Below are 12,721 nucleotides of genomic sequence, written 5' to 3' on the forward strand. Positions count from 1 at the left end.
ATTTAAAATATTACAGTTAGTTTATACTGATGACATTCAATTATATCTGCAGTAAGATTGTGTGAAGAAGTGATTAAAAATATTATTGAACATCTGATTTAAATAAGATAGATTATACAAAATACTTTTGTAGTTTTTAAGCTTAGAGCTCTTTACAATTTCCACACTCGAAGCCTCACAAGTTACTTCGCAGCTCTGAAGCGCTATTTCTCTAGCTGTCCGTCTGTCAGCACCCTAGTTTCTAAACAACACAAAATCGCTTTTAAAGCTTAATGCTATCCCATTTGCTTAGTAAGCAAATAATTTAAGTTCACCAAAACAATTTGAAAGATGGTACCGACTTTAATAGAATTAAAAAAGAAATATACCGAATTATTTTACTAGCAATCGATGGTGGAATCCTTTGTATGGACCAACAATTGTAAGGACCCAGCAATGGACGACCATAGGCTGTATCAACAACTTATTTTTCTTTTTCGTTGTTACAGACAAAATGTGGCGTCTGGCGCCACTGGTGATGCGACTTCTGGTCGTGTCACTGGTGGCGCTCGTTCTCGCCGAGAAAGGCACTGGTGGCGGAACCACATACGTGGCACAGCTGCCTGTTAAAGAGGTGACGCGCCCGGTGCGCCCCACAGCCGCCCTACCAAGGACTAAGGGGGGGCGCCGCCAGCGCAACCGACGTCGTACCACCACAACCACAACCACCACCGTAATCCCCGATGACGATGATGAGTACGAGCCAACAACGCCGGGGACAACTACCACAGTCGACCCACGGACCTTCGATCACAGTAAGTACTAAAATTATTTACAAAACATTAGTTTACAGTTACGTTCGATGAATTCAGATAGCCGCTTGGTCGCTTGCCACCTTATAATATATAAAATGGACAGACGAGGAAACTGGTTTTTCATTTGTTTCCCTTCTATATATGTGGTCAAGGGTCTTTAGGTTAGGTTAGGTTTTGTTAAGTTAAAACAAAGGTTGTGTTCGACAATAGTTACTGAATGGGCCTAGAGTACACAAAAGAAGGCTATCTGTCCGTATAAAATCAGCTGTATGGTATCGTCGACCATTAATTTACTAATTATGTTAATGTCTTTCATAGAAATGAAGAAGCTTAAGTGCAATTAACAGCTTGCAAAATTCTTTTACGCTCTAAAAAATTATGCTTTCTATTTAGAAAATTATAATTTTAATGAGTTTCAAACTACAGTCAAAATGAGTTACTTAAATGAGCAAAATATAATTTAAAATTAAAAATTATTAATAATATTCTAATTAACTAAATTTAAAATATGAAAATCCTCTAGTAATAAAAATAAATTAGACCATTCCAAATACAATTGATATTTTCCAGTTCAAAATCTGACAACCTGAAAACCTGACAGACAATTAACCATTTTATATTACGCTGTAAAATAAAATAATGGAATAAGGCAAGAAAAATCCGTTTGTAGGCCAAAGCGTTCCAGGCATTAATTACAGCGTAATAATTAAAAGCTCGTTAAGTCTAACCTGTCCAACTCATTTACTGATTAGATTCAACACTGCTTTCTTTATGAACGGGAACATTTTTTATTCTGCTTTTTATTAGATGCTTTAGTTGCTAGGAACTGATTAAAAAAATATTAAACTCCACCGTTAATCTCCAATCTCAGTCTGTTCAACTATTTTGCCTGCAAGAGATCAAATCGGAGTGGACATTCATACGGCAAACATTTTCCTGTCATTCGGGCAAACCTAATTTTAATTCTTGCATCCGAGATAACAAATTTTCCACGCTCAATAATCAGTCTTATTGTTTCGTTAAAACGCGTTGGCAAAAACAAATTAACTATTAACTTAACTGTCAGAAACGTTTTCTTTTTTTGTTTGTGTAACTCATGCAAATGGATTCTGTATTCCGTGCAATCGTCTCTAAGCATTTTTTAAATTCATTTAACACTGAAATTAAACTGACAAGCGCTCTATCAATGGTATTTTCTTGTTGAACTATCAAGACTACCTCAACCAATAGAAAAATAGGACATGGATCTTGTCGCCCGTAAAGTACTTGAAATCATAGATGAGGTCCTCCATTTCAAATATTATACATCATCATCATCATCAGCTTCACTATACGTCCCCACCGAGGGGCTCGGAGCCTACCCCAAGTTAGGGGTGACTAGGCCATAGTCAACCACGCTGGCCAAGTGCGGGTTGGTTGACTTCACACATATCATTGAATTTCTTCTCAGATATGTGCAGGTTGCATCACGATGTTTTCCTTATTAAAATATTATACGATGGCTTTTAAATATTGTTACGCAGTTTTATAATAACAAAGTAAATAGTCAATATAGCTGTTTCCCAAAAAATAATTTAAAATATATCACGATTCAAAATCATACACAATATTCTTGAAAGAGAATGAAAGCAATCCCGCGAACCGTTTAGGCAAACGGCCCAACGGCCGATTCCCTGCATAATAACCCCATAAGGCACAACAATGATGCGAACCTCTCAAACCATTATATTCCCAAGTAAATGTCAAGCGTAAATTGCTAGGGAGGCGATTTGATGTCAGTGTCGCCCGTACCACCGTTCTGGCCGACTCCCTTAAGCGCATAGTTTTCCAAGGGCCTTGCAAGAATGTCTCCTCGCAACGTGTTGACATCCAAATTGCTTGTCGCCAAGCAACGCACGGTTGTTATTCGAGAAAGTAACTCTACCGGCACCGGAATGTGTAGGAATAGACTGTGACAGTGAGGACTTGAAGGTGACCTTTCGATTTGACAGTACAATGTAATAGTGTAGGTAAATTAACCTGTTTAACATTAAATACTTTTTATATGAGTCATTGATATTATTATTTTATATGCATTATAAATTTAGACTATCATCAACTAATGTGCTAATTTTATCGTAATCAGCGTTTTATTTTTTATGTAAAAAATCTTCATATAGAAACTAACCAACTATCAGGTCTTAATTGCATATCATGCAAGTGGGTGTCGAGTAAAGGCCAATTTAAATAAAACCACCGATACATGGCCTGATAACAGTGTGCCTCAGGAAGGTAGAGGTGATATAAAATAGCAGGGGTCAACCTGGGCTGGCGTTCCTTGTCCCCCATAGGGCGGCACGGAGTGGGGCTCATTTCACGCCTCTTGAGCGCGCATTGAACCAATATTAGGTTTATTAGATAGATGGGCCGCTATAAAAAGCGATTTTTCATTTTTTTTCTCTACAATTTTATTACTTCTAGTATACCCGGGGAATGTTAAGTTTTAATATTAGAGTAACGCTGTAAAAGTTTTACTACCAATTGATAGAATCGAATCCGACGACATTAAATTTTCCAATAAAATAAGATGGTTTTCGTAAAATCTAATTTACAGAATACTTAAAAAAGTATTTTTTTTAAATATAAACATTTTAATAACAAAGTGTTTAAATAAATCAAACAAAACCAAGTTACCGCAACCTAATCTAAGCACATCAATTACTATAGACGTTTGGGTTTAAAAATTTTCGTATTGTTGGTTTTTAATGTAGCAAGAGCACGTCCAAACGTTGGATCCTTGTTAAATATTCAGAAGTTGTAAACTTTTGGTCGCTATTCAAAGAAAAGTTCAAAATTTTATGTATTGCATTCGCTCGGTTTTGGCAAAACGCCACTTAATCGCAATATGGTCTCCGCACACAAGCAATGCTTTTCTCGTACGCTGTCGACTCTCTCATATTGGGTAAAACTATTCAAATAAAACTCATGAACGAACACGTTTGGGTATTCTTTATTGCGCAAAAGAATTGTTAGGTTGAAATCACTAGTGATATTGCGATTTTTTTTTTGTGACTGAGTAGTCACTGTTTGCCTTGCATTGCGGAGGCAGTTACAGTTTCACCGGGCTTGAGGTGGCCGGGCGCAGATGGCGCTTAGCCTAAACCTCGTTTTGATATCGCGAAGAAAACTAGACATAAATATATTTTAAGCCAAAATTGTTGTAGAAAATTATTTTTCTTGACATAAAATGTGTTCTTCATTATATAAATACTAGCTGTCGCCCGCGACTCCGTCGGCGCGCAGTTAAAAAAAACTTAATAGCGGTATGAAAAATAGATGTTGGCCGATACTCAGACCTACTCAATATGCTCACAAAATTTCATGAGAATCGGTCAAGCCGTTTCGGAGGAGTACGGGAACGAAAACTTTGACACGAGAATTTTGTATATTAGATTATTTTACATTATAAAATACCGCATAGAAATAATAAAACACACCTGCAAAATGATAGTCCGCACTAGCCTACAGCTTCAAACCAGTTGAACAAAGAGCTAAAATTAAATTTACGCGGTGCAAAGAAAAAACTAGTTACAAGAGGAAATTGGCGGAGACAGTGACAAATTGTACCTCCAGGATGAAAGTAGTCTCGCTCTCTCTAACACACCTATGAAAACCACCTTTTCCAACATTTTTTTGCAGAGCAAGCATAACGCGATGTTCGTTTCGTGTACGTTTTTTATCATATTATTGTTAATGAATTTACAAATGGTGATTTTAGTCTTACGTACTGTTTCATCTTCTATACTAATGTAACATAATGTAATTCCTTTTTCAATTTACTTTATTTTAACAGTGATCTTTGAAGTTCTTTTGATGTTACAGTCAACAAAGATAAAATACGTGAAAATATATAATATACTTGATATTATTTCAAAGAGTGTAAAGTATCAAACAATCAGTAAAAACATGTCGACGTTACAAAAACGAATCACGTTTTATACAGATTCGAAATGTGTGTGCAACTCATTAAAATTTTTCCCAGCATATCAATGTTTACAATTTATTGCTATTAGCTTTTAAACTAGAATTCTTCATATGTACGTATAACCAAAATTCAATTAGTAAAATTAATTATATTCTAAAATAGCGGTATACTATTTAACCACATTAAAAACCTAACAAAAACTACGAATGTATAATCGACGACGCACGCTGTATACGAACCTCTATGATGTAGTATTGCGTAAGTCGCTTAGTGACTAAAATAACGTAAAATAAATTAACGTTGCTTTGTATTCGAAAGATTCTAACTTCAACATTTGAGAGATTCCTAATTTTGTTTTATTTAACTGAATAAAGACTAAGAGATATCAACGTCCCAATATACATATAAATGTAGCATCATCTTAAAAACAAAAAACAAGAAGAAGAACTCTTAATATTAAGATACCAACAAAAGCGATGTTTCAAAGATTTATATCAAATTATTAACAGAGCAGCAGCAACTTGTACGATTTAATAACTGGAATACAGAAGCCTAGTCCCAGTGTAATAGTTTGTCGAAGTTCTAGAGTTCCGTAACAATCAATATTAATACACATTTGTGCCGGCCAACTGTAAACTTTAGGAGAGCGTTGCAGAAAATTAACTGAGAACAATAACTAACTGCGAGCACTGGCGGTAGACGTTATTTTGGTAACAAATTAATAGCGTTCAATTCAATTAAAACTCCGACTGGCTCCAGCTATAGACAATAAAGCTTAGAACATACGATTGAATTGCTTGCGTTTAACGAAACAATGTGTTTTAGATAAGAAGTTCAGCTTCTATACGTATTTGGAGATATTAACATTTGAACGTCATATAAGAACTAAGTTAAAAACATAAAGATGCAATTAAGATATGTTTAAGTTAAACGGAATTTAAGTTGACTGTATAAATAAAACGATAAGCACGTTAAAAAGAAGTAAAAGGGAACTAACGTAAATATTTTGTTATCAGTTCCCGCGCCAGCGTTTCGCTTCAAATTAAATAAGTATTTAAGGAACGGTCTCCCTACTCGCCCCCGCCTGTCACTGCTTTATTGAAATACTGAACAGATAATTACACCAAAAATTTTATGAATTTGCACCATACTGGTACCAAATACGAAACCAAGCATCTGGAAAAAAAAATTGTAGAAATTATTCCAAATATTACGCTTTAATTCCAAATTAACCTAACCGGTTCTCAGATTGATCAATAGACTTACATTTTTATTGTATATGACCTGATTGAGACGAAACACAAAATAGGTACTGAATTTTAAATTAAACTTACAACAATAAAATATTGAACCGCATTGAAATAGCCTACCTATTTCTAAAGTTAGCTCGCACGCAACCACAGAGAACCCGACAAACAGAAAAAATTGTACCAAGGGTTGTTTTAAATACCTATCGTTTATGCAGTACGATCCTAATAGTCTTTCTCAGATATTTTCAAGTAGTATTATTATCCCGCCCAAAGTTTTCACACTGCATAGACTATCTTCTAGAGGCTATCCACATCCGCAATGGGGATGAAAAACAGATATGATGTCCAAGATACCAAAACATATTTTTAATCATTTGCTATAAATACGCTGTGTGCTAAAAATTCCCCTAACGTGGAAAGGCTATTAATTTTACGTCCCAATCTCTTTTATTATACTCATAAACAGTACTTTTCACGTATTTTCTAGAGATTTTAATTTAAGAATTATCACATAATACACGAAATTGCTAAATGAAACTCTTTTACTTTAATGCAAAGGTAAGGAAATGTCTTCTCCTTAAGTTTCTTCTAGTCTACTGAATTTCTATTAATCTAAACAAACAATAAGAGTAACCAGTATCAGGATCAGTATTGAAATTAAATCTAAATGATAATAGTCAATTTAATGTGGAATTCAATTTGATTTTAAAAAGATTAGGGTTTTTAATTAAATTGTTAGTACAACATATTATCATTAAGTGATGAAAAATAGCAAATATGACTTGCTGTAAAATTGGCAATTTGATTGAAAATACTACGCTTATAGACATAAGCGCAGCGTAACCATTTTACTTAAGTGTATGAAGTGAGTAATAAAGATAACTCGACAAATAAGTTAGTAACCGGAAGCTTTTTAAACTACATAACCTTGCTTGACAGTTTTCAATTTACTTAAACTTGTTACTCAGTTGCTATTTAACTTACATAATTATCTTAGCACGGCGTTAAGTGTTGCTTAACTTACAACGTGTGATGACTTATTAAATTTACATACTCGTATTTCCCGACGGTATTCGAAACCTGTTAACAATAATGCTACTTTCACACGAGGGCGGAATAATAAGACAGTGTAGTAAACAGTGCAGTGCTGCTCTAGTTTGAACACACACACAAGAGTACTATACGTTCTTGGCATGTGTACTCAAGCAATAGCAGTACTGGACTGTCCAACTGCTTTGTCTCTATTCTGTTCTCGTATGAAACTACGAGTAACATTACCGCCATGCTAAACTCTCTTAGTGTTGCGGGGTAATGCCGCAAGAAAACCGTAAACGAAACAATTACTATTCTACGAAGGGCAGTTACGCATCCCCTTCTAATGTTCCTTCCTTCTCAATTGTAATATTAACGCTGTCTTAAAAAAAAAAAACCTACATATTTTGAATTATTTTTTTATTTCATGGTTTTCCAATGTTCTTTATCGTATAAAATAAATTATTTATTCTGTTTGCGTTTTGTGATACTATTTTAATTAAATAAATATTTTTAATTTTTTCTTTGTTGTCTATTTTTGGAAATATCATCTTCAACTTACCTTTTTAATTTGTTAAATGTTAATTATTAGAAAATTTCATTACTAATATTTTAGGTTGCTAACCCTTAGAACTCCGCCGTTTTATATATATATATACATTGATCATTATAGTTATTAGCTTATCCCTTAGGGAAATATTAATTGTAAATTTCACATAACACGCCTTGCCTCGCAAGTAATTAATTTGTGCTGTGCAACGGTGCCAGAGCTCAGGTTTGTCTCAGCGACGAAACTTAATGCGAGTCTTAATGAATGTAATTTTAAAGAACGTTATGTTGCAAAATAAATGAACATAAGAACAGAAAAAAAATTGTTTAAAAAGAAAAAAAGTTACTGCTGGGTTTCGACTTACAAGCTTGCTTGATGTTATTGCGTTCATTCGAGAAAGTCCGACCATGTGTTCCATTTCCAGTATGACTTAATTCCTTTACTGGAATATGTGTTCGAATTTGCACGAATGGACGCAAAAACATTGAGCAAGCAATAAAAAGGCGTGCTTTATTTACATATATAAGTTCAGTACTATACAATCATTACTAAAAGTACTTCAGCCCAAAAATGTGGGTGCTCTTAAGTTAAGTAAAGCAATTTTTCTCAAATGAGATGAACCTTACAAGGAGTGATATGCTTCCGCTGTGTGATCCGCTCCGCTCATTTCAAGGTACTCAACCTCGGCATTCGGCAAGACATAACGAACCCCTAGCTACAAGTCTGTCAGAGTTGCTCCGTGCCACGTCATTAATTTCCTACCTAATGTCTAAAACGAGAGAGGCGTCGTTACGGACCATATTTTGTGTTCACAAGCACAGTAATAAAGTCTAGCTGCATGCATCATCGTTATGGTAGCGTTTGTTTTTGCATTTGAGTGGAGAACTGTACGGTATACAGCGCAAAACTTTTTTCGGCATTTGTAGACCCAGTTTAGTAAAATATTTCTCAAAAAATGGAGTTCTGTATTTGAGAGAAACAAAATAGTATTTTTAGAAACTGAGTGTATGACCATGCTACATTTAATATTGCTACGTTATAAAATTAACAAGTTAAATTAAAGAAACAGTCATAACCCCTGTTGGGTATAGGCCTCCTCTATTTTTCTCCATTTTTCCCTATCTGTTGCCGTTTTCTACCAGGATTTTCCTGCTACTTTTATTATGTCGTCTGACCATCGGGCTTTGGGTCATCCTCTAGTTCTCACGCCTTTTACCGGGCCAGACCATAGGGTTGCTTGCTTTGTCCATCTATTGCTACCTTTACTAGTTATTTATTAGCTACTTAATTGCTAGTTTACCAATTCTGCTCTAAAAACTTCAGTTACCTTCCTTCAACTGAAAGTTTCTTAAATCTTGACATCATAGCTAATAATAAATATTATTAAATTAAAATCTACGGGAATAAGCTAGTTCTATATAAACAAATTAAGGTTACGTTAGCTTCCCGCGTTATACTCTGACAACGGTGAATGTTTCCAAGTTCACAAACGCCTTGTAACGCATAAGTTTGTGCAGTTATATAGTTTGGTGGATAGAATACCTGGTTAATGCATACTATGTTCAGTTTACTACTCTGAATAGTTAAGCACAAACAATTTACTAAACTTTAACATTCCTGTTTAACTACTAAACAATGTTTTCTAAATTACTTTTTTTTTCTGACATTTTTTCGTCGTCCGTCTCGGCCGTTCGAGTAGGAATCCCTTTCCGCTAATAAATTTTAATGTCATGTAAAGAGTTGAAAATCATTGTATTATATTTAGTAGAGTAGTCATTAGGCAATCTAAGTATCGGGTACCTCTGTATCAAATACCCGTTAAAGTCTCTTAAAACTTGTTAGAAAATAACACTCCAAATCCAATGAACCGTGGAAATTTATAAACATAATGTACTATAAAACAAAAAAATCTTTATAAGCAAACTATGTTTAAATAAGAGATGCATTAAAACGCCTAAGAAACTACATCAATTTCCTGCCCGGTCTGCATGCATTATTAACTTTAATAATTAACTGTAGCATAAGCACCTTCAACACCTCCGTTTTCAAGCGCAGCGCTTTCTTGTTTTAAATAAAATATATACTGAAATTTGTTCGGCTGTTCTGTTTATACGATAATATTTATTTATAAGTAATGTATTTACAATATTTTCTGCAGCATTCAGAGGCGTTAATTAATAATTCAGGGAAGCTCTTAGCTTTCTTATACTAAATGTTCTTCTTCGTGTACTTCATTACTTAAGGTCATGCTTGTCTTAAAATGCCTTCATAGATGTTTTGGCCAGCAACCTCGAGGCTGACCCATTTTATGTATACGCGATATTAAGAAAAATGTAAAACAAATTGATTCATACTATGCCCTATATTTCGTATCTAAAATATTTTTGTACTTAATTATGCATAATATTCAAACGTCTTCATATAATACAAGCAACCACCATTAACGTTACAAACGTCTCTAATTGTTCCAACTGTGACTAATTCGAATTTGCAAGATTATCTCGCTAATTTGTACTTACATAATGACAAATGTAGCAAAAGGAATATAAAATAGACATAAATGGTACAAAACTACATGTTAAATAATTACGAAAAAAGTTAATAAACCTAATAACATCACAAGTTATATAACAAAAACATAACATGTTCTTTCATCAACTATAAAGAATGCTGAATACAATAGGAGATTTACAATCTCTCAATACTTAAAGCGACTTAGTCAACTTCTCGTAAAAAAAATCCGATCTTAGTTAGTATATGTTACAAATTAAACTAAATTAATTCATCTCTTTACAAAATTAAATTAATTAAAATTGTAAATGACTGTACATTTTTCCTAACAAAATGAGCAACGAGAAAAAAAAAAACGATCACAAGAATCGCAATGATTCAAGCGGTTGAGCGTGAATTAATGCCGTTGTTAATAAGATGAGGTTTGCTCCGTCATTAAAGAAATACTTTTAGACTAAAAGGTTCAGTTATTTATTGCGATGAACACTGAAAGCGGAGGCTGTTTACTCAACTCGCCTCTCTGTTATTACTTCAATCCTTACGATATTGTAAAGCCTCGTACAAATTAATTTACTCCTTTAATTAATACAAAAGGATATATGAATTGTAGTCAATTCATGATATTATACAGTTAAATAAATAAGTAATAGTAAACAAATTCTTTAATTATTTTAATAATAACTTTTCAATTTATAATCTCTTATATTAAACAGTATCAATCAAATTCAATACATTCCGATGAAATAAGTTTTAATAATTTTCCAAATGAGAGCATTAAAATAATCCGAGATTTTCAACTTTAGTAACAAAGTTTCTGATAGAAAGAAAACAAGAAATCTCCCGGAAAACTCCCAATTAAATGTTTCAGACCTTTAATTTTCAATGAATTATTAAAACTTTGCAAAGATACGATTCATAACGTAAGCAATCTTATACATATTAATAAAGTTTGTAAGTACGTATAATTTTATATTATAATGATACTTTTAATGTGAAGTATAATTTTTTTTAATTAAAACAAACAATTATTTCTAAATGGTTTGAGATTTGCTAAAGATTATCATTTATACTGTTATAAAATAGCGTTCATCGAATGGCCGTTTTCCATTTTATTTGGCAGCGCAACACGTACGAGGTAGTAAGGTCGTTGTAACTACTGCGGTTCCGATGCGGTACCGACAGAAAATTTATGTACCATTGAGCGTGCAAGTCTAGTCCCTTACTCTGGTACGCGCGGTGAAATCTTGGCCACGCGGGATTTCTGTATGCCTCACGCTCCAATGCCGCTAACGTAATCGAGCACGGTACAATACGCTTTGTTCGCGCAGCCTTCTATAACGAAACACTGCGAATAGTCGAACGCCTAACAACATTATTAGTAGAAACGCTATCCTTAGGGGGCCAACCCCGCTCAAATATTAAGTTTCCTAAGAATTTTAAATTAGAACATTAGAAGCGGGGGGTAAGAGGGGTCTCAACAGAATTAAATATTGATATTACCAACCGAGCGGACTACAGAAGGCTGGAAACAATTAAATTTTAATAGTTATACGCTTTTGTGACTGGTAATTAATGTAAGGAGGTTGCATGTTTTAGTAGGGGCAAAGCCTATCAGCGTTAACTTGCTTTCGGCAATTCGCTAATATATTATTTGACGCCTATCATACCTTAGAGGTACATATTTAAACAAGATAAACTTTGCCAATAAACATACAAAAGTTTTTCGAAAACATCTTCGTACGGCAACACTTTCAAATACAAGATCTTTAACATAATATAACAGTGTTGATCACTATATTAGAAATTATTTTTATTGATGTATGGTAATTGAATCAGGGTTGTATTCTTTTGTCACCTACGTCTCAATTAAGAACAAAAAAACTTAAAGTACTTTTTCGTAATTAAAGCGAATTTAACCGCTATCTGGGGCGGATAATTTCTTTTTGTTCTCGCACGGAGTTAGATTCGCGTCATTATTTTGAGTTATAGCGTGGTTTACATTTCGCTCGTTTGTTTTTCATTTTGTTATTTCAGGTGAATAAAAATATGTATTTTTACATTAATTTCATATATTTAAAAACTCATATACGGAATGGAATGAATACGAGATAAAAACAAAAGCCAATTTTGATAATATTTCGTATCTAATTTATCGTAACTTTTAAAATAAGATAGTTTTTACTTAAATCTAGTATGATTAAAAAAAAAACGAACACATATTAATAAAACGAAGCTTCAAACAATGAAATATAACTTTTAAAAGTACTCTTTAGTTAGGTCAATAAAATGTTAATTGTTTAATTAAACCCTAAGTAAAATAAAATATAAAGAATATTGTGAAGTAGGTAGTCGAAAACTCAAGGAATATCATGCCTTTAAATTCAGTTAAGAACAAAGAGAAAATTTTAATATCAATGACAAAGGCTTAATCTAAATATTCATGTTCGGCACCCGATAATTTACTTTAAGCGTCTTAGCGGACATTTGCCAAGTAAATCTCAATGACGATCAAAAATTAAATAGCTTAATATTTTCAAAGAATTTCTGAAAGTATGTCTTTCGGAAAGTAAAGATTTTTCTAATAAAATCTATTTAAAACGAAATTTTGTATACCCGTACG

General features: G+C 33.5%; 1 protein-coding gene across 1 annotated transcript in view; it reads left to right on the forward strand.

Moving 5' to 3' along the window:
• Nucleotides 1-493: 493 nt before the first annotated feature.
• Nucleotides 494-12,721, forward strand: part of LOC106719764 (epithelial discoidin domain-containing receptor 1) — a 61,053-nt gene continuing 48,825 nt past the window's right edge. Inside the window, exon 1 of the mRNA XM_014514205.2 lies at nt 494-794. Coding sequence (XP_014369691.2) covers nt 494-794 — 301 coding nt within the window. The remainder of the gene's footprint in view (nt 795-12,721) is intronic.

The sequence above is a fragment of the Papilio machaon genome, chromosome Z, assembly GCF_912999745.1.
Source record: "Papilio machaon chromosome Z, ilPapMach1.1, whole genome shotgun sequence".
Taxonomy (NCBI): domain Eukaryota; kingdom Metazoa; phylum Arthropoda; class Insecta; order Lepidoptera; family Papilionidae; genus Papilio; species Papilio machaon.